The 19,212-nt window shown below is 39.5% G+C and overlaps 1 protein-coding gene across 6 annotated transcripts; it reads left to right on the top strand.

Annotated features, from left to right (window-relative positions):
• Positions 1-250: 250 nt before the first annotated feature.
• Positions 251-11,215, top strand: LOC128593455 (histone H2A type 1-C). 6 transcript variants are annotated; one of them, XM_053601476.1, is made up of 4 exons: positions 251-793; positions 1,847-1,979; positions 5,594-5,824; positions 10,030-11,215. In XM_053601476.1, the coding sequence occupies exon 1, from the start codon at positions 282-284 to the stop codon at positions 672-674; it is 393 nt and encodes a 130-aa protein (XP_053457451.1). In that variant the 5' UTR covers positions 251-281; the 3' UTR covers positions 675-793; positions 1,847-1,979; positions 5,594-5,824; positions 10,030-11,215. The 6 variants fall into 6 exon arrangements, with proteins under 6 accessions (XP_053457451.1, XP_053457450.1, XP_053457449.1 ...); XM_053601475.1 differs by having other exon boundaries at positions 1,847-2,022; XM_053601474.1 differs by having other exon boundaries at positions 1,847-2,744; positions 2,777-5,824.
• Positions 11,216-19,212: the final 7,997 nt, after the last annotated feature.

The raw sequence follows: 19,212 nt of genomic DNA, 5'->3' as shown, positions 1-19,212 counted from the left end.
CTTCTGCTACTTATAGGGCCTTTATGCTAATGAGGTATTCCAAGGCCGCTTTAGTTAATTGGAAGACAAACTGGGGAGTAGTCATCCAGGGGCCGAACTATGCAAATGAAGTATGGAAATACAGCGTTTCTATTGGCTACTTGGCTGACTCTTTCAACCAGCCAATCAGATAGGTGGAGTTACTCCCAAGGAAATACCTATAAAAGCAGCCATGTTTTACATACTTCCTAACCTTATTTGTTCTAGTGTGAGCTTTCGTTTCGTTTTTTGTGTTGTTTGCGATGTCTGGACGCGGGAAGCAGGGAGGCAAAGCTCGCGCTAAAGCTAAGTCTCGTTCTTCTCGTGCAGGCCTACAATTCCCGGTAGGTCGTGTTCACCGCCTCCTCCGCAAGGGCAACTATGCGGAGCGTGTTGGAGCTGGTGCACCAGTGTACTTGGCGGCAGTGCTGGAGTACCTGACCGCTGAGATCCTGGAGCTGGCTGGCAATGCTGCTCGTGACAACAAGAAGACGCGTATTATCCCGCGCCACCTGCAGTTGGCTATCCGCAATGACGAAGAGCTCAACAAGCTTCTTGGTCGTGTGACTATTGCACAAGGCGGTGTCCTTCCCAACATCCAGGCGGTATTACTGCCGAAGAAGACCGAAAGCCATCATAAGGCAAAGGGCAAGTGATTTGACAGGCATCTGAGCTTCCGGAAAAGCTACCAAACCCAAAGGCTCTTTTCAGAGCCCCCCCACCCTTTCAAAGAAGAGCTAAACTCACTGTTAAAGATAAAAGGAAAATTATTCAGGTAAGTTAGTCGTACCCAATGTTTAGGGTAGCTAGTATAATCCTGCTTTGGGATTTGGGGGATAAGCGGAATGCTAGGAAATCGCTTTACTTTTAAGAAGTAGTTGTAGTTAAGAATCTACCGTTCGCAAGTACTTTATGATACAGTCGTGAACTAAATATTCTAAACAGATTTTTTCCTTGGTCAGTTAACCTTTCGTGATTAAATGCAGAGATCTGTGGTCTGAAGCCTTCATTTTTACTCCTTTAAAAACAGTTAAAGAGTTTTCGAAAGCAAACTATAATTGTTCCTCCCTGTCCTCTGCATTTTTCCTCGTTTTAGGCTACAGGTGCCTTTTCTAGTTCTGTAAGTTCCAGGGTCTACTTGTTAAATGTTAGAAGTATAGTGTGAAAATTAAACAGAACTTTGAAAGGCTCTAAAATTGACTACCTGGGGTTGGCATGTAGTATCTTGGACTGAATGTAGATTCGAATAGAACGTCTTGCACCATTTACCAGTTGCAAAATTCAACAGATTTCTAATCTTTGAAACTCAAATTTTATCTGTAAACAATGTCGATTGTGCCCAACAACCCAATGCTTTTAACGTAGAAGACCCTGACATTCAGTGAACTGTATTGAGTACTGCAATTGCTTTGAGACTCGACCTTAAGTTCCCAATTCAGCCAGAAGAGCAGGTCGAATGGGGCCACCAAAACCTTTGCTGCTAGGTGTCTGGAAACAGTTGTTCCAACTAAAAGAGACCATACGAAAATTTATAAGGTCGTATTTTTCTGGGTTCTTTGAATCTCAGAAAGTTTTTCATCTGGATCACTCGGTTTGTGCATTGATGGGCAGGGAAGCCTGTGGGGGTTAAGGCTTGCCCATGCCTCACCATGCAGCTGCTCAGACTAATGAAGCAGATACAGCCACTTAGACAAATGCTCCTGGAGCTCCACTGAAGCGGTTTGCGTGGAACTGTTTGGTTTCAAGCATTCATATCCGAGTAATATGCTGGGAGATAGGTTTTTTTGTGTGTGTGCGTATGTGGCGTTTTTGTTTGTTTAAACCCTAGAAGCTGCGGCTTGCAGACGAACTTCCTGCTTTCCAGATACTGCCACCAGTTTGGGACCGGTCCAGACTCTTCCTCTACTCCTTCTCCGTGCTACCTGCTTCTACTGTAATCATTCTCAAAGGAAAAGGATCAGGTATCCAGGACTTAGGGTGAAGGCAAAGTGGCAGAAAAAACAGGTGACCATCTTGATGACCATACAGAATTTCCCAAGGAGTTTTTAAAGTTACAACGATTCTAACTGGAAGCTGGACTAAGAATCATCAAACCTGGGGGAGGACAAGCCTTACAGAATTCTTTCCTCCCAGCATTTCCTTTATGCTAGAGAATATGGATCCTTAGGTCAGGATTGCTTCATTTAAGCTGTGGCATCATTTTTGCTCACATGTCAAATTGTTTTTCAATAGTTTCATACGTGCATGACCTTGACCAAGGTGCTTAACCTTTTCCTGACTACATCTCTTCAGGCATGCCTTTGCTCACTTTAACATGAAAACAACCTGGCTTGGCAGCATGGATTCTGGAATTAGAACACAGGCTGATCAAGACAGATAGTGTACTAGACATTTACTGTGCGCCAGGCATATTTCTATGTATTTCCAGTGTATTAATGTATTTAATCCAACAATCTTAGAGATGGATTCTAGCCCAATTCTGAATTTAAAGATGAGGAAACCAAGAAACAGAACTTGTCTAAATTCTAAGGCCACTTCTAACTGATGGCTGTTCTATAACACCACTCTCTAAAAGTTATTGTCAGAAAAATGGAAACAATAAAAAAAAGACACATAATGTGTGAACTTTGTCCACATACCAGAATGTTACGAAAGGCAATTAAACTCCAGAATATTATTTACTATTGATATTCTAAACTCTGAAGAATTTAAGGGAAACACCAGAGGTAATTTACCCCATTTCTTTTTAAAGAAAGAGAAAGAAATATTAACAATATATTTATACCATAAACCTAGATAAAAAGTCAGTACACTTTTGATTTAAGGGGTGACACGTGAACCAAGGAACCGGTAAGAAGTTGGTTTGGTAAAGAGCTATAGGAGTTGATGAACTGATTGTTCAGGAAAGAAGATAGAGAAGACTTTAGTTTGAGTTCTTTTCTGGGATCCAATAACAAAACTTTGTATTTTATTTATTAGATCAAATAAATCTGTTTAATTTTACTTACCTCTTAAATGTTCTATCTCCAAAGGCTGTCACATTGAGGTTTAGGGCTTCAGGATATGAATTTTGGGGGAAACAATTCAGTCTGTAATATTCCACCCTTGACCTACCAAAATTTATGTCTTCCTTCCATGCAAGATACATTCACTCCAACCTAACAACCCCAAAAGTCTTTACTCATTCTGGCATCAGTTCTAAAGTCCAAAGTGTCATCTAATTATCGTCTAAATCAGATATGGGTAAGACTCAAGGTACAGTTCATTCTGAGGCAAAATTCCTCTCCTGCTATCAACCTTGGAAATCAGACAGTTAGATTCTTCTAAAATACAATGATGGGACTGGTGTAGAACAGAGACTCCCCCCACCCCCTTCCAAAAGGGAGAAATGGAAAAAAAGGAAGGGGTGATGGGTCCTAATCAAGTCTAAAACCTTGGCAAGGCAAAGTCCATTAGGTCTTAAGGCTTGAGAATAATCTTCTTTGACTCAATGCCCTGACTTCTAGGTCCACTGGTTCTGCAGAGTCACCTCCATGACTCTGGGGGAAGGCCTACTCCTGTTCCCCTGCCTGAATCCCTGCCCCTTCAGTTTGGTGGGGTCCTATTCAGTTAGCTCGCTATCTGTGAGGACTTCTCCCACACAGTTTTGCTGGGAATCCTGCATCCTTGAAACTGAGGTGGAGTCAGCCTTACCTGAGCACTCCTACTCCTACACTATGCCTACTTGGGCGTTCTGAATCTGAGGTGGGAGTGTCACTCCTAATGATCTCTGAATTGCTTTGTGATCCATCTTTCCCTTTCTTGAAGGATAGTTCACATTTCACCGACAGAGAGCTCTATGATAGTGTTCTGTAGAATCCAAAAAGTCTAACAAACTGCTTCATTCCTTCCCATCTTCTCTAATTTACTTAAAACTGGCAGCATCTCTGATGACATGATTCTATTTCCCTTCCTGACTTCTGCCAAAATGGCTGATTATGTTCATGCATTGCACCCATTATCTCTTTATCAAATAATTGTTCAACTATACTTCTTCAAGAAAAGTTTTATTATTATTATTTTTTACAATATGGGTAGGGTAAGAATTTTCCAAATCCCCAAGTTCTGAATCCTTTTTGCTTAAAAATTTATTTTCAGTTCATCTCTTTTCTCTTATATTTTACTATAAGCAGGAAATAGGACACAAAACACACCTTCAATACTTTGCTTAGCATTCTATTCTGCTAAATATGGAATGTCAATGCTTGTAAGTTCTACCTTCCTCTAAACATTAGAACATCATTCAGCCTAGTTCTTTGCCACTTTAGAACAAGGGTTACATTTCCTTCAGTTTCCAATGATCTGTCTCTCATTTCCATTTGACACCTCACCAGAATGTCCTTTAATGTTCATATTTAGCCAATATTCTATTCAAGATTATGTATGTATTCTCTAAGAAAGGGGAAACTTTCTCTCCAGTTCTCTTCTTTTCTTTCTAAACCCTTATAAGAATTACCTTTAACATTCATAATTCTACCAAGTCCCTTTGTGGCAATTGGCTTTTTCTAGCATGAACTTCAAAATTCATCTAGCTTCTACCCATCACCCAGTTACAAAGCCACTTCCACATTTTTTGATATTTGTTGTAGTAGCACTCCACTTTTTGACACCCAAATCTGTCTTAGACTCCTTGGGCTGCTATAACAACATTCCACATACTAGTAGCTTAAACAATAGAAATTTATTTTATCACAATTCTAGAGGCTAGAAATCTGAGACTGAGGTGCCAGCATGGTCAAATTCTGGTGAGGCTTTCTTCCTGGCACGCAGGATACCAAGTAGATGACCTTGTCCATTCTTTCCTGTATAGCCATAGCTGAAAGGAGAAGGCTCTGACTTTATACTATAACAAATTGTCCTTGTATTAAAAATTCATGTCAAAATGACTGGAATGTAATGTGCTCTTAATTTTAGAAACTTGGAGCTTGTTGCTGGTTCCTATTCTTTGCTCTGCTCCTTGATGGGTTCATCAATGCTATACTTTCAGAAACCATCTATATGCAATAAACTTCCAATTTTACTTCTCCAGCCCTAATCCCTTTCTTAAGATACAAATGTATGTAGTTAAATTTTTACTTGACATTTTCATTTGGAACTCTTAACAGGTCTCTCAGCCCGAATACTTCCAACACACCGAAGTTGTCATTGTGATCTCTAAGCCTGTTATCCCCTCCAGTTCTCCCAACTTAGTAAATGACACTGACATAAATTCATTTATTCAAGCCAACATTCTAGGAGTGAGACTTGCTGTTTTTCCTTTATCTCCATAAACTCAAACTATCAGTGAGTCATATCACCTACACTTTCAATACATGTCTTAATTCGTTCTTCATATTCCTTACACAGGACCACCTCTGGCTCCTGTCTACCTTTCTCACTTCATCTCCTTTGCTCTGTTCTAGCTGTGCCAATCTCTTCCTACAAAGCAGCTAAGCTCTGCTGCTATCAATATGTTTGCATTGTTGGTCTTGTTCTCTGAAATTCCTGTCTTCTGACTTTTCATTTAGTGAGCTTATTTTCACCCTTTATGTTTCAGCTCTTTTCAGAGAAGCCTATCTAAAGTAGATCTGTCTAGATCTATTAAAGATGTATTAAAGATCTGGGCCAGGCATGGTATAATCCTAGCACTCGAGGAGGCCGAGGCAGGTGGATCGCTTAAACTCAAGAATTCAGAGACCAGCCTGAACAAGACTGAGAGACCATGTCTCGAAAAATAGCTGGGCGTTTTGGACGGTTGCCTACAGTGCCAGCTACTCCAAAGGCTGAGGTAAGAGAATTACTTGAGCCTAGAGTTGAGGTTACTGTGAGCTGTGATGCAATGGCACTCTCCCAAGGGCAAAAAGATGAGACTGTGTCTTAAAAAAAAAAGATGTATTAAAGATCTAAAATATGAAACACAAATATTAGAAGACATGTTAGAAGACCCTTTGTGTACCTTGTGTATGTGGTTGTGGGGGAAAACACAAAAGCCATTTAAGAAAGGATACAGATCACATAGGTCAAAAAGAGGTTTAAGACATAATACATGTAAATAAAATAGTAAAAAATGACCAGTAAATTGAGATAAAAGATTTGCAGGCATATACAGGGCTAATTACCTCTATTTACAAAGAAGAACTGGAAGCTTTAGGGAAAAGGTAAACAACATATAAAATATGAGTAAGCAGGGTATTTACTGATTACTGGTACTATTAAATTTAAATGGCCAATACATATGAAAAACAAAAAATTGTTAATCTTCCTACTACTTAAGTGTATTAGTACAACAAAGGAATACCTTTTCTCACCTATAAATAGATGACCACTAAAAGCAGTAATATTCAGGACTGCTGCAGATGAAGAACTGCCAGTGTCAAATAGTGTTTGAGAATTTGTCCTGGCAATACCTATTAAACTTTTTAAATAGATACTTGGGAAGAGGAAATGTCTATCATTTAGAAATAAAGACCCTACTATGTAAGGTTATAGATATAAGGACTCCTTTTCTTTTTCTTTCTTATTTTATTTTATTTATTTATTTATTTTTTGCAGTTTTTGGCCAGGGCTGGGTTTGAACCTGCCACCTCCGGCATATGGGGCCAGCGCCCCTCCTTTGAGCCACAGGCGCTGCAGCTTTCTTTCTTTTTTTTTGAGACTCACTATGTTGCGGTTGGTAGAGTCCTGTAGCATCACAGCTCACAGCAACCTCAAACTCTTGGGCTTAAGGGATTCTCTTGCCTCAGCCTCCCGCCTCCCAAGGAGCTGTGACTACAGGCACCCGCCACAACATCCGCTATTTTTTGGTTGTAGCTGTCGTTGTTTGGCAGGCCCAGGCCAGGTTCAAACTGTATATGATGTGGCTGGCGCCCTAGCTGCTGAGGTAAAGGCACGGAGCCGGGACTCCTTTTCAACACTGTAATAAGAAAAGAAAATCTGATTGTATCTGTAAGCCACCTAAATAAACATATACTTAAAAAAGGAAAAAATAGGGGGACACCAGCCCCATATACTAAGGGTGGCGGGTTCGAACTCGGCCTCAGCCAAACTGCAACAGAAAATAGCCAGGCATTGTGGTGGGCACCTGTAGTCCAGCTACTTGGGAGGCTGAGGCAAGAGAATCGCCTAAGCCCAGGAGTTGGAGGTTGCTGTGAGCTGTAACATCACAGCACTCTACCAAGGGTGACAGGATAAGACTCTATCTCTAAAAAAATAATAATAAATAAAGATGACTTTAAAAAGAAAAGAAAAATAATTAAATAAATGTCGACTTAAACAAACAATGGATCATCCATTTATTCTGTGGAATAAGATGCAGCTTCCAAAAGCAATGACACAATGGAACAGAGTCACATACACTACTGATGAGAATAAATGGATACAGAGGAAGTTACAGAAGAAAACCCATCATTTCAATTATCTGAGGGAAGTGAAATCAGAATTGGATGAAGAGAGATTAACTTTTATAAACATGTCTGTGTGAAATGATGAAATAAGCATGTATTAACTTTGTTACCTCCAGTATGAAAGAAAAACCAAAAAGTTAGCTCCCTTTCTCCATTCCCCACCTGAAGTTAACATTTGATCAGTCATCCTGTTTAGATTCTTTAAAGGTCTAAGATTTTATTTAACAGACCCTTTGTTATTTGCCTATGCCCATTAGTCTCTGCTCCTTTAAGATCTGGCCTATCTATTCACTGCTAGGGCTGGTAGAAGTGAACTTTTGGCCCGGAAAGATTTTTCAGTGCTCAGTGCATCATTCTCTGAATTTCTGTCTGCAAATGTTTAGCCACAAATTCCACTGTTAACACATTACCTACTCACCCTACCCAGCTACCAGGAAAACAATGAAACTTGGAAGTATACCTCATTTATTTTTCACATTCTCCAGGTTTCTGCACTAACCTCTCCAGTGTGCCTCTTAGTGTGTCATGATTCTTTTGAGCCATTAATTCTTTTGAGGGCCTGTTCTTTGCTAGCTGTTATGGTGCATAAAATAATCCTCTTTAATATCATTCTGGGATAATGGTTAATAGATGATTACTTAAAGTCATGGAAAGAAAAGGGTCACACAGCTGGTGTGTGTGTCACTAAATCTATGCTGTTTCATCCACTTAACAGTGTTTACTCTGTAGTCAGTAACAGAACTCATTGGCTTTTTTTTTTTTTAAACAAATGACAAATTTTATTACATGAGTTCATTTGTATGTCCAAGCACAAGGATAAGAAAATATATTTTCCATGCAAAATATTATGTACATTTAATAACATACAGTGGTAACAATACAGTGTAGGTTTCCTGGGAAGCAGACTCTGATAGAAATGTACACAGTGAACAGTGTTAACTGTATTGGACAGTGCTGTCTAGAGGAGGAGCAGTCAGAGTAGAATGAATGAAGCAGGACAAACAGAGCAAGAAGTTGAACTCTATCAAAGTCCCAACAAATGTCCCAGTTGATACCTTCAACCTTCAGAGGAACCTCTGAAGTTGGGAAAGCCCCTCAAAAATGTCTTGAATTGAGGCAATGGCCAGTTTTTGGATATCTGCCACCCCAAAAACATGAACCTTGAATGAGACGACTCTCTTTAGCCAGGGGCAATTTCCAGAGAAGAACTCAGCATAGTACAGCCAACTACCAATAGTCCCAGTAGCTGAGGGAAGGGGTGCTTCAGTCTCAAAAGAGTTGGGGGATTTGCGAGAATCTGGAAAGCACATCATAGCATCGACTGCACATAATTTATAATTTACAGCGAAGTTCATAATTTACAGCAAAGTTCTGCCTTGAAATTATGAAAAAGGTAAAATTCTAGTAAGAAAACAAAGAAACCACATGAAATACCAGCTACTAGAATTATGGAAACTTTTGATGGTAAAAGAGAAAAAAAAACAAACCCAAAGGGAAGGCCTCTAAATAGTGAGGAGAATTATTTCTGGGAATACTGATTCTTTTTTTTTTTCTTCAAAGTCTCAAAAAATAGACAACTAATATCTATAAATAAAAGTAGAAGATAATTTCAAAAAACTCACTGGCTTTTATGATACATTTTAATTCTGGGATTATCCAGTTAATGCTCACCTATAGGGTGAGTTTGTAGAAAAATTCTATGCTACTTATCTCTGTACCCTGGCCCTGCACATCCTTCCAGTATAATGTATCTTCAGTAAAGACTCGGAATAAATACTAAGAATGAATATGTTGAGAACAAAAAATATATGAGCAGAAATTTTGGACTCACTCTCTCCACTGCAGAGAATGTGTTTATTCCTGAATTTTGTGCCATACCACTACTCAATCTTAAATCGTAGTTGCCAAATTTGGAGGGAGATACATGGCTTGTTCTAGCACTATTCTGTACACTACAATAGCCATTAGCCACATGTAATATTTTAAAATTTAAATTAAATAATTAAATTAAAATTTGAGGTTTTTCAGTCTTTCCACGTTTTAGGTTTCTGGTGGCTAATGTGTTGGACAGCATAGATATGGACTGTGTCTGTCATGACTGAAAATTCTATTGCAAGGTACCAGCTTAGGCACTTTTGTCCTTCTGGGCTAATGAGTTCAAGAGCACATAACCAGCTTCCTCCAAGTGGCATCTGAGGATGTTTTCCAGATACAATACAGGATATCCAGTTATATTTGAATTTCGAATAAATAACAAATAATTGTTTCAGTATAAATATGTCATCCTCCAGTGCATGAGACATGTTATATAAAAAAAATTGTTTATCTGAAATTCAAATTTCAGTGGACATTCTGTGTTTTTATCTGCCAAATCTTGAAACACTATCTAAAGAGCAAAAATCAGAGCATATTCCTGGGAGGCTGGCTCCTTTTACCAGAGGGAGTTACTCTGTGAGGAATTGAAAAGGGCTGATACCTGGAAAGAAGCTGTTATGACTTATTATGATGAAAGAGTTATGCAGGTTTTTCTGTATGTGAGGAAGGCTAAGAAGGAAGTTCCCAAATACATTTACTTTTTCTTCTCTTTCAGGTTTGAAAAGCTTTTCATCACAGAGATGCTAGAATCCTGAGTGTCTGCCAAACCTACCAATTCTCGGAAATAAATGGATGGATGTTGTTAATGTTCCTATGTCACTGGTTGATTTGGCACCTACAAATATTTTTATATTAAAAACTTGCTCTAAGTTTATTTCTTTGTTTTTACATGTGGGGAGGAGTAAGGTAGGTAGGGGAGAGGGAAAGAATATGTATATAATTGAGGGAAAGCTCTCTTTAGTACAAAATGTGTTTACTTTTCTGAATAAGCATTATATTCACAGGGTTCAAACAACTTAAAATAGGTATGTATTGAGAATCCATCCTACAACTTCCTCCAGATGATCACTTTTTTCCTTGTGTATTTTCTTCTCGTGTTAATTTATACTGATGTCAGTCAATGACTAATGTGTCTTATCTCCACCTTTTCATTCTTACAAGGTAGCAGACCACATACAGTTGTTCTGTTCACAACACTATATCTTAGAAAACTTTCCATATAGGAACACATGTGAGAAGTCAAAGACTGAAAATAAAAGATTATTCCAAAACATGAAACAAAAGAAAACAGTGTCCAGGTTCTGTGTGGACACTGCAGAACGTTCTGTAACATTGGCCTTCATTTCCACCTGGGTGCAGGCGGGCTGAGTTTGAGAAGGAAGTCAGCACATGGGTTAAGGTGGATGGAAATTTATAGGGTCAGAAGGGTAGGGATTGGCACATTCTCTCTTTCTTGGGTTGGCCATTCCATTTGGGCAGGCCCATTCTATTTGGGTGGGTTGGTTCTATTTGACTCTATCAATATGGAGCTTCTCATACACAGTTGTATGTTATTACACTACAGGGATACATTGTAGTTTATATATTGTAGTTTTCTGGTCTTTTGCTTTAAAACATCTCTGGAATGATTAACCCTGATTTACAGCAAAATTGAAATTGCTCTCCTATTCTGCTGGAACAGTGGAACATAAACTGAAATTCCAGTCACTCTTGGTTTGGACTCAAGGTTCTTTTTCTTCAAAACTATGTAACTGTCACCAGTTTAGTTATTTGAACCTCAATTTCTTCATCTGTAAAGGGAGGGAAATATCTATCTAAGTGACTATGAGAATGAAAACGATCACGTGTATAGATTATTTGGAACTCTGAAAATCAACACAAATAAAATTATTTGATTTTCAGCACTTTTTTTGTGTGTGTGCATGTGAGAGTTATGTATAATAATACATTGTGATAAGAGCAGAATCCTCAAATTCCAGCCAGGGATGAGCAAATAAAAGGTGATGCAAAGGGGGAGGAAAGCAGTGTCAAAAATTATTAACTGATGACCCCAGGATACCTTCCCAACTAAATTGCCATTTACTGTCCTCCCTGCATATGAATTAGAAAACCATGCTTCTTACCTGTTCACATTCCCTTCCCCACCTAATTTTTTATCTTCAGGTCAGGTTTTAAGAATGGCTCTGTTACTCTAGTAAAATCTGTGTTTGTGTTGTAGGTTGGGAGCCTGTATGGTCTATTTGCTGTACTCCTAACACCCAGCATGGTACCTAATGTCATCTGGCATATAGTAGTTACTCAAGAAACAGCTAATGAATTCATGAGGCTGTCTCTGAGTGGAGATTTCAATTCTGACCCTGAATTTTCAGGAGCTAGAGGGAAAGTCACCCAATTTAACAGGCTTAGTAGGAGGAAACACTTAACTCATTTTTAACAAAAAACAATAAATCTATAAAAATTATAGTGTGGGGCAGTGCCTGTGGCTCAGTGAGTAGGGCACCGGCCCCACATGCTAAGGGTGGTGGGTTCAAACCCAGCCCCGGCCAAACTGCAACAACAAAAAAATAGCCGGGCGCGTTGTGACGGGCGCCTGTAGTCCCAGCTGCTCGGGAGGCTGAGGCAAGAGAATCACATAAGCCCAAGAGCTGGAGGTTGCTGTGAGCTGTGTGACGCCACGGCACTCTACCGAGGGCAGTAAAGTGAGACCCTGTCTCTACAAAAAAGAAGAAAAAAAAATTAGTAAAAAAAGAAAAATGAGGAACATCCTTAAGGGGAAAGGCCCTAAGGCCTATGGAAGGAAAGAATAAATAAAGGGCAGCACACAGAAGAAACTCTTATTTCCTTAGCACAATCTCTGCTGATGGAGGACCAAGACTCTGGGGCTCTGAACTATAGGTGGTTGGTCTTGTGCTTGGTCACAAAAATAGGTGAATGGATTATCCATGTCCACACACTGAGTTATATTTTTGCTTGGGTATAGCCATTTTCTCAGATCTCCATTTGAAAATCTGTGCGTCATTTTGAGTCCTTCCTCCCTTCTTTTCAACTGTGTGTTCCCTGTAACATTGTTAGCCTGAAATAGGTTGTGATGGTGGTATTTACACCATGGCAACTGCTACAAATTAGCACTGTTCTAGCTCTTTGTTTCTAAAGAGCCAGTTGTTAAACATTTTCGGTTGTTAAACATTTGCCAGCACACTACCATAGTTTTTTTTTTTTTTGGCAGGGGCTGGGTTTGAACACACCACCTCAGGCATATGGGGCCAGCGCCCTACCCTTTGAGCCACAGGCACTGCCCCTCTACCATAGTTTTAAATATCCTCTGCTCCTTCCTGGTGATTAGTCTCATCTCTCTCTCTCATTAGCTCACTCTATTGAGCTGTTTTCCTACCTAGAAGGATACTGCCTCACTTCCCAAATGAATCCCATGCATCCAGCATGATTCAAGTTCCACAGTCTTTCCTACGGTCTGCATCTACTACATATACGTCTGTATTGTTTCTCACCTCCTCTAGGTCTGCTTTCCATATTTTATGAGGAATCCTAGAACACTCTTCTCACAGATACTCACCTGCCTCAACACCTCGTTTCTGTCCATCTTTTGCTCAAATGTCACCTACTCAGTGAGGCCTTCTCTGACCATTCTCCCACTGATGCAGAGGGAGTGATGTCTTCTATTGATAAAAGAATGACCATGGTCTTGTGGGTGGTGATGCTGGAAGTGTGGAAGGCCAGCAACAGCATCGCAGGAATGCCATGAGCAAAGGCATTGTAAAGATAGGAGCAGAGCTGTTTAACTGATGACCCCAGGGACTTCTCTGGGTTGCCTGGCAATGAAATGGGAACAATGGCTGCTTCTTTCCCCGTGGGAGAAGCCAATGTTCCCAGGTGCTGGGAGGCTGGCTTTCCCAGTTGACATCCACCAGAGAACATACATTTATGTTCTCCGTATTCAAGTCTGATCTCATGCTTTCTCTGTGAAAAGGGAACAGCATGGGCTGTGTGTGGGTCCCCTTCTGGGGCCAGGCCCCTGTGTGTCAGGCTACTCCGCTCCAGCCTCACAGATCTGTAGCTACAAGAGAACAGGCACTATGCATCTCCTAACCTGTACCCATGAGTTTCAGCTGGCAGAAGTGATACTGTGCCTGCTGACAAGACAGAAGGCAAGAATGGGTAGACCTGTTAGAAGGAGTTAAACGACCTATGGAGTTGGTAGTCAGTAGAAATGAGTGGATACAAACTTTTATAATGGGGCTAGGATCTAACTTTTTAGTCATTATTCTAATCACCTGGTGTCTCATCGTTTCCAATACTCTTAACAAGGCCACCAACAAACAGTTCTATCTGTAATGTTCTGTTTATTCTTTTGTATTCCCCCAATTCTATTGTCTATTGTTTTACCCCTATCTTTCCTCTCCATTTAGCATTCACTGGTTTTAAAGGAGTACTTTGAAAAAGTATCTTTTCTGTTTACACACTGGATAGTCAGTGTCCAAGTATGTGTGGGCCCTACCTCTGTGCTCCATGGATGCCCCAGTGGGAGTCAGTCATGCAGGACCTAAGAGTTCAGTTCCCAGTTGCTGGTACTCCCCAATATGTGTTGTGAGGCAGCACATGTGAATTTTGCTCTGCGTACTCCATGTTCAGGAAACAGACTGCTTGGAACTAGCTTTTTCTTTTTCTTTTCTTTCTTTTTGAGTCTTATTCAATGCAACCTCAAACTTCTGAGCTCAAGCGATCCTCCTGCACTAGCCTACTGGGTAGCGGGGCCTACAGTCATGTGCCACCACACCCAGCTAATTTTTCTATTTTTTGAGGAGACAGTGTCTTGCTGTGTTGCCGAGGTTGATCTGGAACTTCTGGTCTCAAGTGATACTCCCACCGCAGCCTCCCAAAATGTTGGGATTACAGGTATGACCCATTATACCCTGAAATTAACTTTTGGCTCAGAAGTTATTTGAGCACTGCTCCTTAGTGCTCAAATTTACTGCTCTGTTATGCAAAAGAGATTAGGATTATAATGAATACACTTTCTATCTCATTTCATTAATTAACTTATGATGTTCACTATGTGCCAAACATGAACTGATATTATTTAACCCTTATAATAAACTCATGAAGTATGTACTGTTATTATTCCATTTTTTTTAGGTGAGGAAATTGACGCACAGAGAAAAGAAGTAGCTTGCCCTTGTTGTTCATCTAGTAAAATGGCAGGGAATTAGGGGAGAAGGAGTACAGGTAGGATAAAACACAGGGAGTTAGGTTTATGGTATTATTGAGAAGATACATGGAAAGACCTTGAAAAAGCACCAAGTGCAAAGGGAGTCCTCAAAAATTGCTAGCTGATGTTTGCTACTTGTTACCGTAATTATTATAATTATTATCTTATTACACAATGACATCAGTGGTCTATTAGCCTATGAAACTAATATTGGGGTCAAAGAAAAAGTTCCCCTTTGCCCCTTGAAGTTTCATTGAAAAAAAATCAATTCACAAAAGACAGATTAAAGGCATATCAATTTATTTACCATGGACACAGGAGTTTTCACAATGAAGACCCAAGGATACAGGGAAAATTATCAGTTTTTATGCTTAAATTCAACAAAGTATGGACTCCGTGTCAAATTAACAAAAGGCTATGATTTAATATCAATGGACTCATTAGGGAAACCCAGAAAGGCTATGTGTCTAGATCCTTCTTGGCATCTGTAAGTATGTACTCCTTTCTTCTAGGGAAGGAGGAGGTTCCGTTCTGGGATGAGGGTCTTATACCCTACAAGCAAATAATGTAGTTCAGATAGCCAGTTTTTACATAGAAAGATATGGAGAGTTGGTACTTATAGTAATATTTTGGGGTTTTATTGTTGACTTTGGGGGAAAGTGGTTCTGGTTTCTATGACATACCTTGGGAAAGAAGAATTCTAGTTTCTATCATTAGCCTCAGGGGACAGAAGACAGAAGACAGGAAGGGAAGAGGTCAGAAAAAATTTTTGCTTCTGAGGCCCTCCTTTTGCACTATTGTTTTCTGAGTCCCAACATTAAGAATTGCCTGCCTCTTCTGAGGTTTTGTCTAATTTGATTTCATTGGGTGTTTTCTTAGCCTAATTTCATATTGTACCCTGTACTTTGGTTTTCAACAACGACACACCTGAAATAAGACCCTAATCCTTTTTTATTTTGATGTTAATTATGATGTTCTGGGAGAGAAAGAAATGGGTTTTAAGAACACGAGAAAACATTTGATTTTAAACAACTTGTTCTTTTCATTTGTCTATTACCTCACCAAAGGACTGCAACATTAGTCTGTCTTTTAATTTTGGGGACAGTGTGAGATAAAGAAATAAATGCAAAGGTTTGGCCATCTATCAGATGTCCACTTTGCATCACAATGCGACCTTGAGTTGATTATTTTCTCTTCTCATTTCTGGTTTCCTTATCTGGAGCTAGTCATGATCATCCACCTGGGAGAATGGGTTTCAAGATTAAACGGGGATAAAATACTTGACACATGTCTGACACTGAAAGCCCTGCCCTCTCCTCCTTTCTCTTTTCCCTTATAGATGTGTGGCTCATCTCTGGTATGTTCATTATCTTTTAGTGTGTCACATGTTTTCCCAAAACTTAGCAGGTTCTCAATCAACCTAAATCCTCTGGATCTCTCACAAGGCTGTCAAGATAAAGGAAAGGACCACAATCATCTCAAAATTCAATGTAGAATTGAGCCACTTCTAAACCTACTTACATGGTTGTTGGTGGAATTCACTTATTCCAGGGCTGTTAGATCAAGAGCTTCAAGTTCCCATATGGGTTTCTGCACAGGGCAGTTACTTTCTTCTAAAAGCAAGAGAGAACTCCCTAGCCATAAACCACAACCTTTTGTAACCTAATCTTATAAGTGACACACCATCACTATTTGTTAGATGTAAGTCACTAGGTGCAGCACACAAAAATGGGGGTAATGCAAGAGCAAGAACACTCAGCGACAGAGATCATTTTAGATGATGCTTACCACACTGGGTAAATTACAACCCATTTTCAACAAGGCAAAACTATCTTCTTGATTCAGCATCTTAAAAATGGAAGTGCACAGCTGTATTTTCTAGGGAATCTGGTTGAGTATAGGTACAGGGTCACATAATTCAGCATCTGAAACTGCAGAAATATTGGTACTGATTTTTTGCTTGTTTCTACCCTGTTGTCTGTTCACAGTCTGATGCTGGTGTGCAACACTAAAAACTACATTTCCCAGGTTTGCTTGCTCTCTGGTTTTAGTAGATTGAGCCAATGGAAGACAATGATCAAATATTCTGGTGGAGCCAGAGTATTTTTCCTATTCCTGTTTATTATTTTGAAAAATTGATTGGCTGATGGGGCGGTGCCTGTGGGGCTCAGTGAGTAGGGCGCTGGCCCCATATACGGAGGGTGGCAGGTTCAACCCCAGCCTCAGCCAAACTGCAACAAAAAATAGCTGGGCGTTGTGGCAGACGCCTGTAGTCCCAGCTACTCAGGAGGCTGAGGCAAGAGAATCGCTTAAGCCCATGAGCTGGAGGTTGCTGTGAGCTGTGATGTCACAGCACCCTACCGAGGGTGACTAAATGAGACACTGTCTTTACAAAAAAAAAGAAAAGAAAAGTTGATTGGCTGAAGTGCAGTGGCATCATCATGGCTCACTGCTCCCTAAACTCCTATGCTTAAGTGATTCTCCCCTTTCTTCTTTTATTCCTGGGGCTTCTCCATCCTTGATGATATTCTAACTCCAGTCTCACCAGATAGCCCTTCTCTATTGGTGGTCACTATTCCTGTCTTACCAGCCTTTGTGTGCTCTTCCCACTTAACCGGGATGGTGATTCCAGCCTCAGTTTCTAAATACCAGTACCACTTCTTTTTTTTTTTTGTTCCTTTCTGCTACAGCTTATCTTTGGATTGTCCCCACCTGCTCTCTTGGGTTTCTCAATTCTTTCATCATGTACTTATCTAGTTACGTTTATTATATTCCTTCCATATGAAATCCCCAGAGTGGTACCTCTTTGTTTAACTGAATTATACACCAACAAACAGGAGGACTGAATAATACTGATGAGCTTTGTCTTTTCTTGAGCAAGCAGTGCTTAAAGAGTTTTTTAGTCCTAAATATCTGCTCTTGTCCTCACTCATACTGCTGGAAGTTCAGATTTGGACACTTCTTCAGGATATACTTTCACCATTCTGGGTTCAAGTTTTCTGTTTTGTAAAGTGAGAAGCTCTGTGACATCTGTGGTCCCTTAGATCTCTGAATATTGGGAACTCCAAAATTTTCTTACAGAGAAAGTTTAGAAATAGCATTCTGGTTGGAAAGAAAGTGGAGCATTTTATATGAGACCAAAGTGGGAAGATTAGGAAGAAAGAAAGAAAAGGGAAGAAACAAACAGAAAACCCAAAACCTTAAATGGTCCACACCACAGAAGTGGAGTATCGTTGGTGGAGATTATGAAGAAAGCTAACATGGATCATGCCATGACTTCATAAAATAAATATACTGTCCTACAGATTGCTTCCTGTTTTCTAGTCCTCTCTCTGATTTCTACTTAGCCTCTAAATCAATAAAAAGTGCTTAGGAATAAAGATAACAAATACGAAAATAACATTTCATTTTACTTGCAGTAATAATAATTTACAAAGGATGGTAAAATTGGTCAGGGTATAATAGAAATAATAACAGGAGGAGAGGCAGGAAGGAAATTTCTCTTAGCTTAAGACCATGGTCAATTTACCTAATATCTTGTATATAGTTTTGTCTTTTGGAAAATGATGATAATAATAGTACATAAGGTTATTACAAGAAGAATTTGTCAAGTGCTTAGAAAAGTGCCTGGTACATAGTATCTATTCTATAGTAAACTTTATAAATACGTTGCAATAGTTTAAATCAGAGCAGACTACACTTATGTTGTAACTGTTGTGAATTATACAGGAATAGTATACTTAGTATAAGTCTGGAAGAGTCCAGGTAAAAGCAACTCTAAGAAAAGGAATGTTGATAATTATCTAGAAAAAGAAGAGCTCATAGAATAGTGAGTTGTTCAGTGTATTTTTTTCCACAGTACCTCATGACTGTCCCTGGGTTAGAGGTGTTGACTGATCACATCACTGCTTGACGAAATATCCCTCATTATAACTCTATACTCAGAAAGTATCCTCTAATACGTGCCATGATCTCCAGACCAGAAAATAATTCAATAAACACATTTTTGATCTGTGTTTTTAATATCAAGTATATCTTTCATTATATGTTAATAAATTAAAGACATGGCTTATAAATCTATCTCATGTGAATTTTGGTTTGTATAATCACAGTAACAGACAGTATGTATGGTTATTCACTATGTACCAGACATTGTTATAAGCATTTCAAACATTATCGAATTCTAGTAATAATCCTACTAAGTCTGTAAAGAACGTCACTCTAAATATGGCTACTTGGTATAAGGGGTATTTTGAATTAAAGGTCCTTAGAGATCAATAGACACTGGAAGAGACTTGTCCTCCATCTGCATGAAGACCAGATAGACCCCCCTCCCCCAGAGAGAACAGTTGTTTTTCCTCCTCCTGCCTCCCTCAACCCTCTGTGTCCAAAGTATAGGATGAAGTTGTTCTTTCAGGTTCCTTTATCTGTCTAAAATCTGAACCCACCAAAGAAGAAAACAATTATCCCTCGTCCATTCCCCAAGTTTTCATTAACTGAACTCATATTGCAGGAAGAAAGATTAACATCTGTCAACAAACCTAGTAATCAAACTTTTGTCACAAACCATTGTCTGCTTTGCAGACCCACAAGACTCTGTCCCTGGCCACTGTATGTTCTACAAGCCCATTGAATCCCCCTAAAAATAATTTTACCATTCCTCCAATCATCTAC

This window comes from Nycticebus coucang, chromosome 9, assembly GCF_027406575.1.
Source record: "Nycticebus coucang isolate mNycCou1 chromosome 9, mNycCou1.pri, whole genome shotgun sequence".
In the NCBI taxonomy this organism is placed as follows: Eukaryota; Metazoa; Chordata; class Mammalia; order Primates; family Lorisidae; genus Nycticebus; species Nycticebus coucang.
Note: the sequence above shows the minus strand (reverse complement) of the source record. Positions and strands in the feature narration are given on the sequence as shown.